The following is a 22,812-nucleotide window of genomic DNA, read 5'->3' on the forward strand; positions in this document are numbered from 1 at the left end:
TATCACAGTGCCATTTGTTTTGTCACCAAAGCCCCATATACTACCCACCACTGCGACATGCATGCTCTCGTTGGCTGGCACTCATGTTCATCGCCAAACCCACTGGCTCCTGGTCATCTATAAGTCTTTGCTAGGTAAAGCCCCGCATTATCTCAGCTCACTGGTCACCACAGCAACACCCACCCGTAGCACATGCTCCAGCAGGTATATTTCACTGGTCATCCCCAAAGCCAACACTTCATTTGGCCGCCTTTCCATCCAGTTCTCTGCTACCAATGACTGGAACGAATTGCAAAAATCACTGAAGATGGAGTCATATCTCCCTCTCTCACTTTAAGCATCAGCTGTCAGAGCAGCTTACCGATCACCTGTACACAGCCAATCTGTAGATAGCCCACCCAGCTACCTCATCCCCATATTATTACTTACCTTCTTGCTCTTTTGCACCCCAGAATCTCTACTTGCACATCATCATCTGCACATCTATCACTCCAGTGTTAATTCTAAATTATAATTATTTAGCCTCTATGGCCTATTTATTGCCTTACCTCCCTACTCTTCTACATTTGCACACACTGTACATAGACTCTGTGTTGTTGTTTTTGTCGCACTGCTTTGCTTTATCTTGGCCAGGTCGCAGTTGTAAATGAGACCTTGTTCTCAACTGGCCTACCTGGATAAATAAAGGTGAAATTGAATACATAAATAAAACATCTGTAATGTCTGTTTTATATTGTCATTGGACAGATCCATCCTTGGCTTTAGTCTCAGTTTGTAAAAGGTTGGAGTCAGCCCTTCCAGTACAGCTGGGGGATTTGGCACAGAGGACCATTAGAGTGTGACAGTGCAGCTGATAGTTTCCTGTCTGTTTCCAATTTGCACTTTGCCATACTTTTTTTTACAATCCCAGTTCCAGCATTTCCCTGGTGTAATGGCATTTTAATTCCTAGCAGACTTGGGAGGGGGGCATCCATTCCCCTGGCTTGGATTTAGGGTCTCTAGAATAGTAGACAGCACAGCGCAGGATAAAGTGAAGTTTCCCATGACCATGTTTGTTGGGCTTTGAGTCGGAAGTAGGCCTTGGATATATTTTTGTTGGGAATTCTTTATGAATGTGATTTTCTGTTCTGTCTGTGCACACCGAGTCTATTGAGAATGCGTAGTGGTCACTAACCTCTGTCGTATTGTGAACAAAAACATTGAATTGTTTGCTGGATGTTCTTGAATACAAACAGCAGTTCTTGAATACAAAACAGCAATCTTTTCACAGTTTTATTTCCTATTATCCTGGGTCAATTGCATTACAGTTTAATACAATTAGCCATTCAACTTGAAGTATAAAAATGTCCTACTCCTTTAGGCCATTAAGGGTATTTCTGCTCATTTAACCCTACCACTCAAGTATAGCACTTCTCCCTTCCCATAGCACTTGAGGCCAAATAGACATATTTAGCTAACATATTGTGATATAACAGTTGTATACACAATGGTCAGGAATGCTCACTCTTCCCTACTGTCTCACTAGAAAAGTCTGTTCCGGCTAACAGCTAGCAACATTAATGCAAGGTTCAGCCAATGCATCATGCAGAACTCTGACTCTGAAAACATATCTGTACATCTATGTCTTGTTAATCGGATGGATTATTGCTTACAAGTGCTAGATGGGCTCCCCTCGGGTCTATGCATTAGACTCTGAATCCAGAGCAGACGTTTGTACAGACATTTCTTCTTGGCAACCACATTTGGTTTTAATTAAAATTGAAATTCCCTCATCTTCCCTTGATTTTGAAAATCACATTTGTTCGACCTTGGGGGCATGTGAACATTTGAAATTTGTCTCTTAAACTATGCACCAGCCATGCTGCAACCCTTGAAGCATTACCATGTTGCTTTTAATATACACTGCTCAAAAAAATTAAGGGAACACTAAAATAACACATCCTAGATATGAATGAATGTAATATTCTTATTAAATACATTTTGCTTTACATAGTTGAATGTGCTGACAACAAAATCACACAAAAATGATCAATGGAAATCAAATTTATTAACCCATGGAGGTCTGGATTTGGAGTCACACTCAAAATTAAAGTGGAAAACCACACTACAGGCTGATCGAACTTTGATGTAATGTCCCTAAAACAAGTCAAAATGAGGCTCAGTAGTGTGTGTGGCCTCCACGTGCCTGTATGACCTCCCTACAACGCCTGGGCATGCTCCTGATGAGGTGGCGGATGGTCTCCTGAGGGATCTCCTCCCAGACCTGGACTAAAGCATCCGCCAACTCCTGGACAGTCTGTGGTGCAACGTGGCGTTTGTGGATGGAGCGAGACATGATGTCCCAGATGTGCTCAATTGGATTCAGGTCAGGGGAACGGGCAGGCCAGTCCATAGCATCAATGCCTTCCTCTTGCAGGAACTGCTGAAACACTCCTGCCACATGAGGTCAAGCATTGTCTTGCATTAGGAGAGGCCCAGGAGGAACACATGGCCAACCGCACCAGCAAATGGTCTCACAAGGGGTCTGAGGATCTCATCTTGGTACCTAATGGCAGTCAGGCTACCTCTGGCGAGCACATGGGGGTTAGGGTTAGGGTTAGGCCCCCCCAAAGAATGCCACCCCACACCATGACTGACCCACCGCCAAACTGGTCATGCTGGAGGATGTTGCAGGCAGCAGAACGTTCTCCACGGTGTCTCCGGACTCTGTCACGTCTGTCACGTGCTCAGTATGAACCTGCTTTCATCTGTGAAGTGCACAGGGCGCCAGTGGCGAATTTGCCAATCTTGGTGTTCTCTGGCAAATGCCAAACGTCCTGTGGACGTCGGGCCCTCATACCACCCTCATGGAGTCTGTTCTGACCGTTTGAGCAGACACAAGCACATTTTTGGCCTGCTGGATGTCATTTTGCAGGGCTCTGGCAGTGCCCCTCCTGCTCCTCCTGGCACAAAGGCGGAGGTAGCAGTCCTGCTGCTGGGTTGTTGCCCTCCTACGACCTCCTCCACGTCTCCTGATGTACTGGCCTGTCTCCTGGTAGCGTCTCCATGCTCTGGACACTACACTGACAGACACAGCAAACCTTCTTGCCACAGCTCGCATTGATGTGCCATCCTGGATGAGCTGCACTACCTGAGCCACTTGTGTGGGTTGTAGACTTCGTCTCATGCTACCACTAGAGGGAAAGCACCACCAGCATTCAAAAGTGACCAAAACATCAGCCAGGAAGCATAGGAACAGAGAAGTGGTCTGTGGTCCCCACCTGCAGAACCACTCCTTTATTGGGGGTGTCTTGCTAATTGCCTATAATTTCCACCTGTTGTCTATTCCATTTGCACAACAGCATGTGACATTTATTGTCAATCAGTGTTGCTTCCTAAGTGGACAGTTTGATTTCACAGAAGTGTGATTGACTTGGAGTTACATTGTGTTGTTTAAGTGTTCCCTTTATTTTTTTGAGCAGTGTAGTATTTTGTGGTGCAGTACGTGGGATGTCCGGTCCAAACAAAGTGTCCGGGCAACGCTTCTAGATACTGATTGACATAGCATCCAAGACTCTGTGTTCTGATCCACCTGACAAAGCATTGTGTCCACTGTATGCATTGGGAATTTCAAAATGTAATTTACATGCAAACGATCTGAATTTCAAAATACAAATAGAGCAATATAAAGACTTTACTCAAAGATTGTTTGGAGTAGTAAATGTATTTTGCTGTTTATATATTTACAATATACAAATACATCAGGACTACATCTAGAGGAGCAAATGGCAGCTGTACAAGAAATACGCCTCCAAGCCTGTAACGTCTGAACATATTACAGATCAGGTGTTTCTTCACTCTTCCCCAGTCTCCTCTGGTCATCCTCTGGGATTGTGTTGACCTCGCTACTATCCACACTGGCCAATTTGAACTGAACTGGAGTACATGTGCCTGCTCTGTTGCCATAAATACTGGTGATGGCACAGCACAGTCCACAGCTGCACTAAGGAGCCGATGTGATGTCCGTGGTTGGAAATAATCCCATGAAGGCGCTCAATCGATTGCATAGGATTTAGGTAGAGCGCAGCAAATGGGTGTACATCTTCATATTGGAGGGAATGAGTGATGAAAGAGGGATGGAGATGGAGGGATGATGTTGATTGCCGTAGTGAGAAAATGTGAATCGGAATTTTAATGGGCTTTTTTTCCTCTTAGCAGCTCGATAGCCATTAAAGAGTGAATCGTCTGACATGCTGAAAAAGAAGATGGACGGTTTCGGCTGGTGTTGGATGGTCATCTGTCTCCTACTGTGCACTCCCACTGATGTAAGAATTGACTCTCTTTACTCGCTCTTTTTCTTTCTCTCTGTGTCTGTCTGTGTTTCTGTCGCTTTCGCTGTCCCTCACACACACACACATACAAACGCACGCACACACATATGTGCAGGGCCACATCAGCGCAGAGAAATGCTCTTTTCATGTCTACTGTCTCATTGGTGGGTTAATACACCGTATAAGATACTGTGTATGTTTACATTTTTAAAAGGCATGGTCAGTAATAGAACGCCACCATTTGCTGGGAACAAATGGCGTTTGTATCCTTTTTAATTCTAGTGAATTTGTCACGCCTTGGTCTTAGTATTTTGTGTTTTAGATAATTAGTTGGTCAGGCCTGGGTGTGACATGGGTTTATGTTATTGTGTTGTTGTATTGGGGTTTTTGTAGGCATTGGGATTGTGGTTGATTAGGGGTGTGTTTAGTTTAGGTTTGGCTGCCTGAGGCGGTTCTCAATCAGAGTCAGGTGATTCTTGTTGTCTCTGATGGGGAACCGTATTTAGGTAGCCTGGGTTTCACTGTGTATTTCGTGGGTGATTGTTCCTGTCTCTGTGTAGTTTCACCAGATAGGCTGTAATTAGGTTTCACGTTCCGTTTGTTGTTTTTTTGTATTTATTAGTTATTTCATGTATCGTTCCGTTTTTCTTCATTAAAAAACAAGAGTAACCAACACGCTGCATTTCGGTCCGACTTTCTTGCGACAAACGAAGAACGCTGTTACAGAATTATCTATGCAGAAAATCTCAATAACTTAGGTGAACGTTTATATTGATGAATATTCAATAAAGTGCATGTGAGATTGGCAAGGGGTCAATATGATGGCATATAGGTCCAGACACTGGTAGGTTAACATGCATTAACTTGTTAACTGATTCTTGTCACTATTGTCCCCATCCATTTATCCCTCTCTGGGGGACTGATCTGTACAAAAAAGAGCAGGACAAACTTAAAATCATTGAATACAAAGCAGTGTATCCTGCTTTTGCGTCCAGTGATCACCTAATGATTCAGCAATAGAACACCCACATTTTTGTTATTTTGGCATAACATTTTGTTAAGACTTGCAATTTAACATTGCCCCATGGTATTTGGGTTCACATTGGATGATTTGACATGTCTTTGTACACCATTTACTTTGTTTAATTTTCCATGGAGCTCACATGGATTTAAAGGGAGTCGCTCAGCTCTACATTACGGCCTCTTCCTGTGTCCTAAATGAGGATATGGTGACTGAGCGTTTTTAATCGGTCCCCCGTTGAGTTCAAATATAGCATTCAGACACAACCCTGGGTGTAGACACATTTTAAAAATATACTGTGTTGTTTAGCTATTTGCTTACAGCCAAATGAGTCGACAAACTAATGATGGAGATGACAGACAATCTATATACAGTCCAGTTAATTTAGCTTAAGATGACTTCTATCAAATATGAATGAGGCCTTTTTAATTTTGTGATTAGCAAAAATGTTAAATTAATCATGTTTATTAATTCCACTTAAGCTTTGTATTTATATGATTCATATGATTTTCTGCTATTAACTTGATACTGTTCCCTTGGATATTCTATATTTATTCTGTCTTGTGATGCCATGTAATGCAAGTATGTTATGTTATGTAATGCACTGGGTTCTCTTACTTGTAGATCTTTGTTGTGGCTAGCCCAGAGGTGAACGAGACCCAGGAGTACATACCAGTGAATGTCTACCATGACACAGACGTCACCAGGAAAAAGATTGTGACTGCCCAGTTTGAGTGCTACCAGAAAATCATGAAAGATAACGACCACAACAAAATAGGTAAAATGATCAAAAATGCATGACCTGTGTACAGGCACCACTGTCATTGGCATAGTGGGTCATGGTAAATTATTATTTGTTTGAGGGAAAGTGAGCGTCTGAATCCCAAATAGGGAAAAGTTGTCTTGTAGCAAAATTAGGTTGCTACATTGACATACTTATTTTTTCTTTATTGTAGAAAATTCTGAAGCTAGTACCACTCATTGTGAATGGCAACATCCTCAACCGATTAGGTAGGATAACTTGATTATCGAGTGCTTGTGCTCATGTATGAGTTTGAATCCTAAGTGGGTTCGATTCATGTTACACAAGCACTCAAGCTGAGCAACTGATGTCCAACGAGGAGGTATTTCATAGGGAGAAAAAAAGGTTTGAGTAGTTCATGGCTGACAAGGTTTGATAATCCCACCAGTCTTATTTGTATCCAGGGAATTAACATTAGCCAATCGGCAGGTGGCTAATGGTGAGGAGAGAAAAGGTGAGGAGAGAAAAGGTGCTGAGGGACTGAGAGGAATGCCAATATATCAGTGCTGCAGTAATTTGGTGTCATTTACACAAGGGGCTTTAATCAGCCTCTTATTTGGATGCTAATCTGCTAGTGTCGTGTCTGATTAGCTTTAGGTTTGAGTGATATACCATTTATACCATATACCTGGGTATTTAAAGATCCGACTGTATGATTTTCAATACATTTTCAATTTATTTAACCTTTATTTAACTAGGCTATGTACATGTGCAGTGATCTGTGAGCTGCTCTGACAGCTGGTGCTTAAAGTTAGTGTGGGAGATATGAGTCTCCAGCGTCCGTGGTTTTAGCAGTTCATTCCAGTCATTGGCAGCAGAGAACTGGAAGGAAAGGAGGCTTTGGGGGATGACCAGTGAAATATACCTGCTAGAGCATCCAATTTTCTGAGTAGAGTGTTGGAGGCTATTTTGTAAATGACGTCGCCGAAGTCAAGGATCGGTAGGATAGTCAGTTTTACAAGGGTATGTTTGGCAACATGAGTGAAGGATGCTTTGTTTCAGAAATAGGAAGCCGATTCTAGATTTAATTTTTTAGTGGAGATGCTTAATGTGAGTCTGGAAGGACAGTTTACAGTCCAGCCAGACACCTAGGTATTTATAGATGTCCACATATTCTAAGTCAGAACCGTCCAAAGTAGTGATGCTGAACGGGCGGGCAGGTGCTGGTAGCAATTGGTTGAAGAGCATGCATTTAGTTTTCCTTGCATTTAAGAACAGTTGGAGGCCACAGAAAGAGGGTTGTATGGCATTGAAGCTCGTCTGGCGGATAGTTAACACAGTGTCCAAAGAAGGTCCAGAAGTATACAGAATGGTATCGTCTGTGTAGAGGTGGATCAGAGAATCACCAGCAGCAAGAGAGACATCATTGATGTTTACAGAGAAAAGAGTCGGCCCAAGAATTGAACCCTGTGGCACCCCCTTAGAGACTGCCAGAGGTCCGGACAATAGGCCCTCCGATTTGACACACTGAACTAAGTCTGAGAAGTAGTTGGTGTACCAGGCCAGGCAGTCATTTGACAAACCAAGGCTGTTCAGTCTGGCAATAAGAATGTGGTGATTGACAGAGTCGAAAGCCTTGGCCAGGTCTATGAATACAGCTGCACAGTATTGTCTCTTATCGATGGAGTTTATGATACTGTTTAGGACCTTGAGCTTGGCTGTGGTGCACCCATGACCAGCTCGGAAACCAGACTGCATAGCGGAGAAGGTACGATGGGATTGTAAATGGTCGGTGATCTGTTTGTTAACTTGGCTTTCGAAGACCTTAGAAATGCAGGGCAGGATAGATATAGGTCTGTTGCAGTTTGGGTCTAGAGTGTCTCTCCCTTTGAAGAGGGGGCAGCTTTCCAATCTTTGGGGATCTCAGGAACGAAAGAGAGGTTGAATGGGCTAGTAATTGGAGTTGCAACAATTTCGGATGATCATTTTAGAAAGAGAGGTTCCAGAGTTTCTAGCCCTGCTTATTTGTAGGGGTCCAGATTTTGCAGCTCTTTCAGAACATCAGCTATCTGGATTTGCGTGAAGGAGAAATGGGGGAGGCTTGGGCAAGTTGCTGTGGGGGGTGCAGGGCTGTTGACCAGGGTAGGGGTGGCCAGGTGGAAAGCATGGCCAGCCGTAGATAAATGCTTCTTGAAATTCTCAATTATTGTGGATTTATCAGTGGTGACATTGTTTCCTAGCCTCAGTGCAGTGGGCAGCTGGGAGGAGGTGCTCTTATTCTCTATGGACTTTACAGTGTCACAGAGTTTACGTCTCTACAATCTAGCATGGGTAGGATGGTCATCTGAATCAGGGTTAGTTTGGCAGCTGGGGTGAAAGAGGAGCGATTACAATGGAGGAAACCAAGTCTGGACTTGGAGTTTTAGCCTGCAGCTTTGATATGTGCTGAGAGAAAGACAGTGTACCATCTAGCCATACTCCCAAACACTTGTATGAGGTGACTACCTCAAGCTCTAAACCCTCAGTGGTAGTAATCACACAAGTGTGGAGAGGGGCATTCTTTTTACCAAACCACATGACCATTGTTTTGGAGGTGTTCAGAACAAGGTTAAGGGCAGAGAAAACCTGTTGGACACTAAGCAAGCTTTGTTGTAGAGCTGTTAACACAACATCCGGGGATGGGTCAGCTGAGTATGTTATATCTAACTCAGGGCTCCAGCTATGTGTCTGGTTTGCTAACTTGCTAGCTAAGTGGCGAGATGTCAAGATCAACAGCAGAGACATTCAACCCCCTCCTGATCCCTGGTGCAGTGGTGTAAAGTACTTAAGTAAAATACTTTGAAGTACTATTCAAGTAGCGTTTTGGGTTTTCTGCACTTTACTTTACTCTAAAAAATGTTTTTACTACTTTTACTTCACTACATTCCTAAAGAAAATAATCAACATTTTACTCCATACATGTTTCCTGACACCCAAAAGTACTTGTTACATTTTGAATACTGAGCAGGACAGGAAAATGGTTCAATTCACACACTTATCAAGAGAATACGTGGTCATCCCTACTGCCTCTGATCTGGCGGACTCACTGAACACAAATGCAAAATGTGTAGATTATGTCTCAGTGTTGGAGTGTGCCCCTGGCTATCCTGTAATTTGAAAAACATTAAAATGGTGCTGTCAGCTTTGCTTAATATAAGGAATTTGAAGTGATTTATATTTTCTTTTACTTTTGATACTGAAGTAAATTTGGGCAATTACATCTACCTTTGATACTTAAGTATATTTAGAACCAAATACTTTTAGACTTTTACTCAAGTAGCATTGTACTGGGTGAATTTAACTTTTACTTGAGTAACTTTCTATTAAGGTATCAATACTTTTACATAAGAATCACAATTGTGTACCTTTTCCACTACTGCCCTGGGGACGAAATTATATATATTTTTTAAATAGTGCCCCTTGTCTACACTTCCGGTAATACCGTATACCCCGGTATAGTACAGAAATTGTATGACAGTAGGGTCATCTGGATACTGCCCAATCCTAATTAGCATTCAGTCACACCAGCAATCAGCTAGGGGATGTTCGCTTGGAGTCTTGGCTAATTAGCAGTTCTATCATACTTATAATCAGTATTTAATTTCAGGGTAACCCTACAAGTGTAATACCAAAACTTTTTAAAGACCCTAAACATACTTAACTGACTATTTCAAACAAAACGTTTGGAGATATTTGGGAAAGTATATTTGCCACTTTTCTTTTTTCAATAATGCTTTTGACTTTAGTGTTATATTGATTTATTAAAATGTTTGTGTGGGTGCATGCTACAGTAGGAGGTATGACACATTTTCTTCAGTAGAAGGCCCAATCTTTGTCAGGGAAATGTTTTCTAAAATAAGTCTCCCCATCAAGAGCAACGTCTAGCTCTTCTATTATTTCAAGCGTTATTGTCACCACATGCCAGGGGATTGTGAATTTCAATCCAAAGCTTTAAAACCCACATCCCACCCTGTTGTCAAAAAGAAAGTCTGAAACTCCCGACTATTAGATAAAAGTGAAGAAAAGTAAATAGTGAGACAAGCAGGGATATTTTTGTTTTTTCAAATTCAAACCCAAGAAAGGGCATTTGTATTCCTTTCTGATTCAATGTTGTTCCCTAAGATTGATTTTAGTCAACTGGACTTTTTGGTGGATGGAAGACAGTTTCAGGAAGCAGTTCTATATTTAGAAATCAGTCTGATGTGAGATGTTTCATTATCTGGGTTTTCCACAGTAATATCTCATTGCCACCATACAATTAGGGGCTTAGTCAGAATCAATAGTTGTTAATTTGTTAGTTTTGTACATAACAAACTGATAAGTAGACAAAAAACAACAAAGACATTAGCAACAAGATATTTCAGAAGATGTCTCCAATAACTTCTGTATGTAATGTCAACAAACAACATTAAAAGATTTCATATACTCATATACAGCCTGAATTCAAAATGTATGAAATATATTTATTGTGTCGCCAATGTACACACAATAGTCCATAATGAAAAAGTGAAAATATGTTGGTTTTTTTTCAAATGTTTGCAAATGTATTGAAAATGAAATACAGAAATATCTCAAATATTCACACCACTGAGTCAATATTTTGTAGAAGTCCTTTGGCAGTGATTACAGCTGTGAGTCTCTAAGAACTTCCCACACCTGGATTGTGCAACATTTGCCAATTATTCTTTTCAAAATTCTTCAAGCTCTGTCAAATTGATTGTTGATCATTGCTTGACAACCATTTTGGAGTCTTTTTTTTCACGCAGATTTAACTCAAATCTGTAAATTTGGCATTGTGTTCTTGGTTATTGTCCTGCTGAAACGGTGAACTCATCTCTCAGTCTCTGGTGGAAAGTAGACTGAACCAGGTTTTCCTCTAGGATTTTGCCTGTGCTTATCTCCATTCCATGTATGTTTTATCCTGAAAAGCTCCCCAGTCCTTAATGATTACAAGCATACCCATAACATGAGGCAGCCAACACTAACATAACACATAACGTAACATAACACATAACACAGTTAATTGCTTTGCCACATTTTTTGCAGTATTACTAAATTAAGTATTATGCTTCCTTCATTTCACTGTCAATTAGGTTATTATTGTGGAGTAACTACAATATTGTTGATCCATCCTCAGTTTTCTCCTGTCATTAAACTCTGTAAATGTTCACTAAAAAGTCACTATTGGGTGGTTTCTTTCCTCTCCGGGAACTGAGTTTGAAAGGATGCCTGTATATTTGTAGTGACTGGGAGTATTGATACACCATCCAAAGTGTAATTAATAACTTCACCATGCTCAAAGGGGATTTACTGTATACATTTTTTTTACCCATCCAATAGGTTCCCTTCTTTGCGATCCATTGGAAAATCTCGCTGGTCTTTGTGGTTAAATCTATGTTTGAAATTCACTGCTCGACTGAGAGACCTTCAAAAATCAATCTGTATTAGTCACATGCGCCGAATACGAGCCCCTAACCAACAATGCAGTTTAAAAAAATATGGATAAGAAAAATAAATAAAAGTAACAAGTAATTAAAGAGCAGCAGTAAAATAACAATAGCGAGACTATATACTGTAACAGGGGTGTACCGGTTCAAATCAAATCAAATCAAATTTATTTATATAGCACTTCGTACATCAGCTGATATCTCAAAGTGATGTACAGAAACCCAGCCTAAAACCCCAAACAGCAAGCAATGCAGGTGTAGAAGCACGGTGGTTAGGAAAAACTCCCTAGAAAGGCCAAAACCTAGGAAGAAACCTAGAGAGGAACCAGGCTATGTGGGGTGGCCAGTCCTCTTCTGTCTGTGCCGGGTAGAGATTATAACAGAACATGGCCAAGATGTTCAAATGTTCATAAATGACCAGCATGGTTGAATAATAATAAGGCAGAACAGTTGAAACTGGAGCAGCAGCACGGCCAGGTGGACTGGGGACAGCAAGGAGTCATCATGTCAGGTAGTCCTGGGGCATGGTCCTAGGGCTTAGGTCCTCCGAGAGAGAGAAAGAAAGAGAATTATAGAGAGAGCATATGTGGGGTGGCCAGTCCTCTTCCGGCTGTGTCAGGTGGAGATTATAACAGAACATGGCCAAGATGTTCAAATGTTCATAAATGACCAGCATGGTCGAATAATAATAAGGCAGAACAGTTGAAACAGGAGCAGCAGCACGGCCAGGTGGACTTGGGACAGCAAGGAGTCATCATGTCAGGTAGTCCTGGGACATGGTCCTATGGCTCAGGTCCTCCGAGAGAGAGAAAGAGAGAGAGAAGGAGAGAATTAGAGAACTCACACTTAGATTCACACAGGACACCGAATTGGACAGGAGAAGTACTCCAGATATAACAAACTGACCCCAGCCCCCCGACACATAAACTACTGCAGCATAAATACTGGAGGCTGAGACAGGAGGGGTCAGGAGACACTGTGGCCCCATCCGATGATACCCCCGGACAGGGCCAAACAGGAAGGATATAACCCCACCCACTTTGCCAAAGCACAGCCCCCACACCACTAGAGGGATATCTTCAACCACCAACTTACCATCCTGAGACAAAGCTGAGTATAGCCCGCAAAGATCTCCGCCATGGCACAACCCAAGGGGGGGCGCCAACCCAGACAGGATGACCACAACAGTGAACCAACCCACTCAGGTGACGCACCCCTTCCAAGGACGGCATGAGGGAGCCCCAGTAAGCCAGTGACTCAGCCCCTGTAATAGGGTTAGAGGCAGATAATCCCAGTGGAAAGAGGGGAACCAGCCAGGCAGAGACAGCAAGGGTGGTTCGTTGCTCCAGAGCATTTCCGTTCACCTTCCCACTCCTGGGCCAGACTACACTCAATCATATGACCCACTGAAGAGATGAGTCTTCAGTAAAGACTTAAAGGTTGAGACCGAGTTTGAGACCGAGGACCAAATCAGAGAGATAGGTAGGAGCAAGCCCATGTAATGCTTTGTAGGTTAGCAGTAAAACCTTGAAATCAGCCCTTGCTTTGACAGGAAGCCAGTGTAGGGAGGCTAGCACTGGAGTAATATGATAAAAAATTTTGGTTCTAGTCAGGATTCTAGCAGCCGTATTTAGCACTAACTGGTTTATTTAGTGCTTTATCCGGGTAGCCGGAAAGTAGAGCATTGCAGTAGTCTAACCTAGAAGTGACAACAGCATGGATTAATTTTTCTGCATCATTTTTGGACAGAAAATATCTGATTTTTGCAATGTTACGTAGATGGAAAAAAGCTGTCCTTGAAATGGTCTTGATATGTTCTTCAAAAGAGAGATCAGGGTCCAGAGTAACGGCGAGGTCCTTCACAGTTTTATTTGAGACGACTGTACAACCATTAAGATTAATTGTCAGATTCAACAGAAGATCTCTTTGTTTCTTGGGACCTAGAACAAGCATCTCTGTTTTGTCCGAGTTTAAAAGTAGAAAGTTTGCAGCCATACACTTCCTTATGTCTGAAACACATGCTTCTAGCAAGGGCAATTTTGGGGCTTCACCATGTTTCATTGAAATGTACAGCTGTGTGTCATCCGCATAGCAGTGAAAGTTAACATTATGTTTTCGAATAACATCCCCAAGAGGTAAAATATATAGTGAAAACAATAGTGGTCCTAAAACGGAACCTTGAGGAACACCGAAATTTACAGTTGATTTGTCAGAGGACAAACCATTCACAGAGACAAACTGATATCTTTCCGACAGATAAGATCTAAACCAGGCCAGAACTTGTCCGTGTAGACCAATTTGGGTTTCCAATCTCTCCAAAAGAATGTGGTGATCGATGGTATCAAAAGCAGCACTAAGGTTTAGGAGCACGAGGACAGATGCAGAGGCTCGGTCCGATGCCATTAAAATGTCATTTACCACCTTCACAAGTGCCGTCTCAGTGCTATGATGGGGTCTAAAACCAGACTGAAGCATTTCGTATACATTGTTTGTCTTCAGGAAGGCAGTGAGTTGCTGCGCAACAGCCTTTTCTAAAATGTTTGTGAGGAATGGAAGATTCGATATAGGCCGATAGTTTTTTATATTTTCTGGGTTAAGGTTTGGCTTTTTCAAGAGAGGCTTTATTACTGCCACTTTTAGTGAGTTTGGTACACATCCGGTGGATAGAGAGCCGTTTATTATGTTCAACATAGGAGGGCCAAGCACAGGAAGCAGCTCTTTCAGTAGTTTAGTTGGAATAGGGTCCCGTATGCAGCTTGAAGGTTTAGAGGCCATGATTATTTTCATCATTGTGTCAAGAGATATAGTACTAAAACACTTGAGCGTCTCTCTTGATCCTAGGTCCTGGCAGAGTTGTGCAGACTCAGGACAACTGAGCTTTGAAGTAATACGCAGATTTAAAGAGGAGTCTGTAATTTGCTTTCTAATAATCATAATTTTTTCCTGAAAGAAGTTCATGAATTTATCACTGCCAAAGTGAAAGTCATCCTCTCTTGGGGAATGCTGCTTTTTAGTTAGCTTTGCAACAGTATCAAAAAGGAATTTCGGATTGTTCTTATTTTCCGCAATTAAGTTAGAAAAATAGGATGATCGAGCAGCAGTAAGGGCTCTTTGGTACTGCACGGTACTGTCTTTCCAAGCTAGACGGAAGACTTCCAGTTTGGTGTGGCGCCATTTCCGTTCCAATTTTCTGGAAGCTTGCTTCAGAGCTCGGGTATTTTCTGTGTACCAGGGAGCTAGTTTCTTATGAGAAATGTTTTTAGTTTTTAGGGGTGCAACTGCATCTAGGGTATTGCGCAAGGTTAAATTGAGTTCCTCAGTTAGGTGGTTAACTGATTTTTGTCCTCTGGCGTCATTGGGTAGACAGAGGGAATCTGGAAGGACATCAAGGAATCTTTGTGTTGTCTGTGAATTTATAGCACGACTTTTGATGTTCCTTGGTTGGGGTCTGAGCAGATTATTTGTTGCAATTGCAATGAAATAAAATCATTTAACATTTACATTTAAGTCATTTAGCAGACGCTCTTATCCAGAGCGACTTACAAATTGGTGAATTCACCTTCTGACATCCAGTGGAACAGCCACTTTACAATAGTGCATCTAAATCATTAAGGGGGGGGGGGGGTGGTGAGAAGGATTACTTATCCTATCCTAGGTATTCCTTGAAGAGGTGGGGTTTCAGGTGTCTCCGGAAGGTGGTGATTGACTGGTGGTCCGATAGGTCCGAAAGTCCAGGATTATGAGGAAAAACATTAAGATCCACAACATTTATTCCATGGGACAAAACTTGGTCCAGCGTATGACTGTGACAGTGAGTGGGTCCAGAGACATGTTGGACAAAACCCACTGAGTCGATGATGGCTCCGAAAGCCTTTTGGAGTGGGACTGTGGACTTTTCCATGTGAATATTAAGGTCACCAAAGATTAGAATATTATCTGCTATGACTACAAGGTCCGATAGGAATTCAGGGAACTCATTGAGGAACGCTGTATATGGCCCAGGAGGCCCGTAAACAGTAGCTTTAAAAAGTGATTAAAAAAAGTGAGTAGGCTGCATAGATTTCATGACTAGAAGCTCAAAAGATTTTTTTTGTAAAAAAAAATTGTAAATTGAAATTTGCTATCGTAAATGTTAGCAACACCTCCGCCTTTGCGGGATGCACATATGGTCACCAGTGTAGCCAGGACGTGAGGCCTCATTTAACACAGTAAATTCATCAGGCTTAAGCCATGTTTCAGTCAGGCCAATCACATCAAGATTATGATCAGTGATTAGTTCATTGACTATAATTGCCTTTGAAGTAAGGGATCTAACATTAAGTAGCCCTATTTTGAGATGTGAGGTATCATGATCTCTTTCAATAATGACAGGAATGGAGGTGGTCTTTATCCTAGTGAGATTGCTAAGGCGAACACCGCCATGTTTAGTTTTTCCCCAACCTAGGTCGAGGCACAGACACGGTCTCAATGGTGATAGTTGAGCTGACTACACTGACTGTTCTAGTGGCAGACTCCACTATGCTGGCAGGCTGGCTAACAGCCTGCTGCCTGGCCTGAGTTCAGAGTCAATGTGCGGGGGAGTTAGTTGAGGTAATATGTAAAGTGACTATGCATAGATGGTAACAACAGAGAGTAGCAGCAGTGTAAAATAAGGGGGGACATTGCAAATAGTCTGGGTAGCCATTTGATTAGATGTTCAGGAGTCTTATGGCTTGGGGATAGAAGCTGTTTAGAAGCCTCTTGGACCTAGACTTGGCACTCCGGTATCGCTTGCCATGCGGTAGCAGAGAGAACAGTCTATGACTAGGGTGGCTGGAGTCTTTGACAATTTGTAGGGCCTTCCTCTGACACCGCCTGGTATAGAGGTCCTGGATGGCAGGAAGCTTGGCCCCAGTGATGTAGTGGGCCGTTTGTGCTACCCTCTGTCGTGCCTTGTGATCGGAGCCGAGCAGTTGACATATCAGGCAGTGATGCAACCAGTCAGGATGCTCTCGATGGTGCAGCTGTAGAACCTTTTGAGGATCTGAGGACCCATGCCAAAACGTTTTAGTCTCCCGAGGGGGAATAGGTTTTGTCGTGCCTGTTGAGGGAGAGATTGTTGTCCTGGCACCACACGGCCATGTCTCTGACCTCCTCGTCGTTGTCTGTGATCACTGTTGCGTCATCGGCAAACTTGATGATGGTGTTGGAGTCATGCCTGGCCCTGCAGTCATGAGTGAACATGGAGTACAAGAGGAGACTGAGCACACACCCCTGAGGGACCCCTGTGTTGAGGATCAGCGTGGCAGATGTGTTGTTACCTATCCTTACCACCTGTGGGCGGCCCGTCAGGAAGTCCAGGATCCAGTTGCAGAGGGAGGTGTTTAGTCCCAGGGTCCTTAGCTTATTGATGAGCTTTGAAGGCACTGTGATGTTGAACCCTGAGCTGTAGTCAATGAATAGCATTCTCACATAGGTGTTCCTTTTGTCCAGGTGTGAAAAGGCAGTGTGGAGTGCAATGGAGATTGCATTATCTGTGGATCTTTGCGGTATGCAAACTGGAGTGGGTCTCGGGTTTCTGGGATGATGGTGTTGATGTGAGCCATGAGCAGCCTTTCAAAGCACTTCATGGCTACAGACGTGAGTGCTACGGGACAATAGTCATTTAAGCAGTTCTTGGACACAGGCACTATGATGTTCTGCTAAAAACATCTTGGTATTACAAACTTGGACAGGGAAAGGTTGAAAATGTCAGTGAAAACACTTGCTGGTTGGTAAGCGCATGCTCGCAGTACACGTCCTGGTAATCCGTCTGGCCCCGCGGCCTTGTGAATGTTGACCTGTTTAAAGGTCTTACACACATCGGCTGCGGAGAGCGTGATGACACAGTCTTCCGGAACAGTTGGTGCTCTCATGCATGTTTCAGTGTTCTTTGTCTCGAATCGAGCATAGAAGTAGTTTAGCTCGTCTGGTTGGCTTGTGTCACTGGGCAGCTCTCGGCTGTGCTTCACTTTGTAGTCTGTAATGGTTTGCAAGCCATGCCACATCTGACGAGCATCAGAGCCAGTGTAGTGTGATTCGATCTTAGTCCTGTACTGATGTTTTGCCTGTCTGATGGTTCATCGCAGGGCATAGCAATATTTCTTATAAGCTTAGGGGTTAGAGTCCCGCTCCTTGAAAGCGGCAGCTCTAGACTTTAGCTCAGTGCGGATGTTGCCTGTAATCCATGGCTTCTGGTTGAGGTATGTACGTACGGTCACTGTGGGGACGACATCTTCGATGTACTTATTGTTGAAGCCAATGACTGATGTGGTTTCCTCCTCAATTCCATCAGAGGAATCCCAGAACTTATTCAAGTCTGTGCTAGCAAAACAGTCCTGTATCTTAGCATCTGCTTCATCTGACCACTTTTTTATTGATCTAGTCACTGTTGCTTCCTGATTTAATTTTTGCTTGTAATCAGGAGGATAGAATCATGGTCAGATTTGCCAAATGGAGGGTGAGGGAAAGCTTTATATGCACCTCTGCACCTCTTCCCTCTGGTTGCACATTTAACATGCTGATAGAAATTTGGTCAAATGGATTTAAGTTTCCCTGCATTAAAGTCCCCTGCTACTAGGAGTGCCGCCTCTGGGTGAGCGTTTTCTTGTTTGCTTATGGGGGAATTACAGCTCATTCAATGCTGTCTTAGTGCCCTTGATGGTATGTAAACATCAATGAAAAATACAGATGACAACTCTAGGTAGATAGTGTGGTCTACAGCTTATCATGCAATACTGATGTCCAGAATTTATTTTCGCTCATAAGAGACGGTAGCGGCAACGTTATGTACAAAATAAGTAAAAAAATAAGTTACAAAAACATCACAAATAAACAAACAAAAAACATAATCATTTGGGGACACGTAAAACTTCAACCTTCTTCACCGGCGCCATTGTTGACCTTACAAATAATTGTATGTGTGGGGTACAGAGATCAGTCATGGAAAAAATCATGTAAAAACACTTTTATTGCACACAGATTGAGTCCATGCAATTTATTAGGTGACTTGTTAAGCAAATTATTACTCCTGAACTTATGTAGGCTTGCCAAAACAAAATTGTTGAATAGTTATTGACTCAAGATATTTCAGCTTTTCATTTTTTATTCCACTTTGACATTATGGGGAATTGTGTGTAGGCCAGTGACAAAAACAATCCAAATTTAATTGATTTTTAATTCAGGGTGTAACACAACAACATGTTGAAAAAGTCCAGGGATGTGAATTCTTTCTGAAGACACTGTATGTACTTACATCACATATTGATTTAAACTGCGTATTGGCTTGACCTGCTTCGGTGAACCACAGTGTTGATTAGTGTAACAGACAGTGTCAGTGACCTCACCTCTCAGTGCTCCTGCTTTATTTGAACAGGTTTCTTCTCTGATGGTTTCTATGCTGCAGGACCAGTGTGTAACCGGACTTGGGATGGGTGGCTGTGCTGGGACGACACAGAGGCAGGCTTCACTTCAGAGCAGTACTGCCCTGACTACTTCCAGGACTTTGACCCCTCAGGTAACCTCCGAAGCCCACGAAGATTGTGGCTGCTATCAATGTAGTTGTATGCATCATTTCCAATTTCCCATATATAGTTTTTTGTAAATATATATTATTTAAAGATATTTTCCTTTTTTATTATTTTCCTCTAACCCTACCACCCCTCCCCTGATTGGAGTAAACTAATGGACAACAATACACTTCCAGTGTATACATACTACATACATTTCGCGGACAGTATATTTTACATTAGTTATCCCAGCCGACAGCTACCCTCAACCCCTCCCATCTATCTCTGAAGACCATCCATTTTTCCATTGTGCTGTGATGTTTCATTTACATTTACATTTAAGTCATTTAGCAGACGCTCTTATCCAGAGCGACTTACAAATTGGTGAATTCACCTTCTGACATCCAGTGGAACAGCCACTTTACAATAGTATCACAGAAGTTCTGAAACTTGTATTTCTCATAGTTTCTACAGATTGTAAATTTAAGATAAACACCTTTGCTAAGAGTATTATTATATTACTGATCGATTGACTATGATTATCAAATCACCCAGCAGTGCTATTTGCAGAGTTGGCTAAATGTTGAATTTGTTTCAGCTATTCCTGAACCTGCGATCAAAAACAAGCTACATATGAGCAGTACCGAAACAAGTGATCTAATGATTCTGTCTCTTCTTTTTTATTTATCACAATTGTGACCGACCGCCTTGATTCGGTCTAATGTAGCAAAATTTGAAATTGTGTCATATCATACACTGCATTTGAGAAACAATGGGAAAGTAATTCTGCTTTGAAAGCTGATAAACTTGTAACCTCACTTGAGAAAATGGCCTTTGAATGATTTAGTACCAACAGGAGAGGTCTTTGTCTACATCCATTCAGAATCGTTCACACCCTCTTAAGCTTTATACCCACCCATCTCTTTAAGGGTTAATCCGAGCGTTCTGTCCCAACAACAACAGTCAAGCTAACTGGCTAATGTTAGCTAGCTTACTAGCAACTTCCAGACACAAATAAGAGAACAGCTCACTGACCGTTTTACTCGCCCTAGTAGAGCTGGTTAGGCTGTTTTTGTGGTATCCACAGCATTGGTGACTGCAACTGTGCTGACACCGACCATATTCAACGGGTGTTGAGCTTTCGTAAATTCCTCAGTTATTCTCCACTCTGGCAGTCAGACGAGAGTAGATAGCCAGAGCAAATTTACCAGCTGGCTGTCAACAGATGTCGCAGTGACATTCTAATGAAATGGTTACTTGCATAGTGTAGTCTTTTGTTAAGACATGTAGCTAGCTAGGTAAACAACAAACCATAATCCCAAGTCATGACGTTACAGCCCTGTATGAATCTGCAGGGAGCTAACCAATCAGGTTCAATATTAGCTAGCTAACATTAGGCTGTAACTAGCAAAAGCAAATTGTGCTGAGATACAAATAATAAGATCATACACGTAATTTTAGCCAGTGAGCCAGCCAGCTAATGTTAGCTAACTAGCTAACTGTACAATTTAACTTGAAATTAAAATTACTTTCTGTCAAAATTAGAAACTTGCAATATCTGAAAATGTAGCTAGCTAGACTATTTTACCCGTGCCCTGAAATCGGTGTAGATAGTCAGAGCGAATTTTCCAGCTATGTAGACAGGTCTGGTAGCATAAATCGTATCTAATTTGGCTAACTTTCTATTAAAATATATTGTAGTGAAATCATTTCTTTCGGTATATATATACTGAGTACTTCACAGTTAGAACATTTGATTGGTAAACTACACGGTAATGTAAAGGTTGTATTATTTTTTTATTGTATTGTATTTCAAAATGTTGTTTGGTGAATCATGGATGACTCCATCATTTGTAACAAGTTTCTGTAAATAGTTTTTTGTTCGATGTTGAAGAGACAAAAATATTTGGTGCATTTTCCCCTATTTTCCATCCAGTTGGCTTTATTTTTAGAATATATTACACTTGATCTTTCATCAATAAATTGCTCCATTTCTTTTAGTTTTTCCTCAAACTTATTCTGTGCCTTCTGCGTCATGTTCTGTCTTAGAAAACTTCTAAAATTGCAGACTCAGGGTGTTCCAGTTCAGTGGTACCAAGTAGATATGCTGTACTAATAAACCTCAGGATTTTGTTCTAGCCCAGCACTAGCACATCTGTTTCAAATTATAATCTAATCATGGTCATAAATCTGGACCACGACCAGTTTTAATCAGTGTGTTAGTGCTGGGCTGGAACAAAGGCCTGCACACCATGTCAAATCAAATCACATTTTATTTGTCACATGCGTTTGTAATCCACAGGTGTAGACGAACAATGAAAGGCTTACTTACGGGTCCTTTTCCAACAATGCAGGGTGAAAAATAAAGATAAAAATACATTGAAATAGTGACACAAGGAATAAAGACACAGAATAAAAATAAAGAATAATGAATTTAAAAAAAAGTGTAAATATAACATGGCTATATACTGGGAGTACTAGTACCGAGTTAATTTTCAGAGGTACGAGGTAATTGAGGTAGCTATATGTAAGGGTAAAGTGACTAGGCAACAGGATAGAAAATACACAACAGGATAGAAAATACACAATAGCAGCAGGGTATGTGGTGAGTGTGAAAGTGCGTATGAGTGTGTGTATGGCATCAGTATGTGCATGTGTCATGTGTGTGGGTGTATGTAGTGTGCATGTGTGTGTAGGGGATGTCAGTGTAAGTATATGTGACTGGGTGGGTAGAGTCCAGTCAAAATCAAATCAAATTATATTTGTCACATGCACATGATTAACAGATGTTAATGCGAGTGTAGTGAAATTCTTGTGCTTCTAGTTCTGACAGTGCAGTAATATCTAACAAGTTAACTAACAATTCCCCAACAACTACCAAATACACACAACTCTAAAGGGGTGAATGAGAATATGCACATGTAAATATATGGATGAGCGATGGCAGAGGGGAATAGGCAAGGTGCAGTAGATGGTATAAAATACAGTAAAACATGTGATACGAGTAATGTAAGATATGTAAACATTATTAAAGTGCCATTATTTAGAGTGCATTGTATAAAGTGACTAGCGATACATTTATTAAAGTGGCCAGTGATTGGTTCTCAATGTAGGCAGCAGCCTCTCTGGGTTAGTGATTCCTGTTTAGTAGTCTGATGGCCTTGAGAGGAAAGCTGTTTTTCAGTCTCTCGGTCCCAGCTTTGATGCACCTGTACTGACCTAGCCTTCTGGATGGTAGTAGGGGTGTGAACAGTCAGTGGCTCGGGAGGTTGATGTCCTTTATGGTATTTTTGGCCTTCCTGTGACATCGGGTGCTATAGGTATCATGGAGGGCAGGTAGTTTGCCCCCGGTGATGCATTGTGCAGACCGCGCTACCCTCTGGAGAGCCTTGCGGTTGAGGGCGGTGCAGTTGCCATACCAGGCTGTGATACAGCCCGACAGGATGCTCTCAATTGTGCATCTGTTAAAGTTTGTCAGGGTTTTGTGTGCTCGAATTTCGTCTACCTTGTTGTCAAGAGACTGAACATTGGCTAGTAGTATACTCGGGAGTGGTGTGCGATGGGCATGTCTACGGAGCCTGGCCAGGTGGCCGCTTCATCGGCCACTTCTGCGGCATCATTGTTTTGGATCACCTACTGGAATTAGCTCCATTGTCCTGGGTGGTGGTCCGAACAGAGGATCTGCTTCGGGAAAGTCGTATTCCTGGTCGTAATGTTGGTAAATTGA

At 42.1% G+C, this 22,812-nt stretch overlaps 1 protein-coding gene across 3 annotated transcripts in view; it reads left to right on the forward strand.

The window, feature by feature from the left end:
- Positions 1-22,812, forward strand: part of LOC135547293 (calcitonin gene-related peptide type 1 receptor) — a 63,857-nt gene that overhangs the window by 29,890 nt on the left and 11,155 nt on the right. The window contains exons 2-4 of one of the 3 annotated variants that reach the window (XM_064976141.1): positions 4,195-4,304; positions 5,956-6,109; positions 18,953-19,093. In XM_064976141.1, coding sequence (XP_064832213.1) covers positions 4,230-4,304; positions 5,956-6,109; positions 18,953-19,093 — 370 coding nt within the window. In that variant the 5' untranslated portion in view covers positions 4,195-4,229. The remainder of the gene's footprint in view (positions 1-4,194; positions 4,305-5,955; positions 6,110-18,952; positions 19,094-22,812) is intronic. The other 2 variants (XM_064976142.1, XM_064976143.1) reach the window with 2 other exon arrangements.

The sequence above is a fragment of the Oncorhynchus masou genome, chromosome 10 (assembly GCF_036934945.1).
Source record: "Oncorhynchus masou masou isolate Uvic2021 chromosome 10, UVic_Omas_1.1, whole genome shotgun sequence".
Lineage (NCBI taxonomy): Eukaryota > Metazoa > Chordata > Actinopteri > Salmoniformes > Salmonidae > Oncorhynchus > Oncorhynchus masou.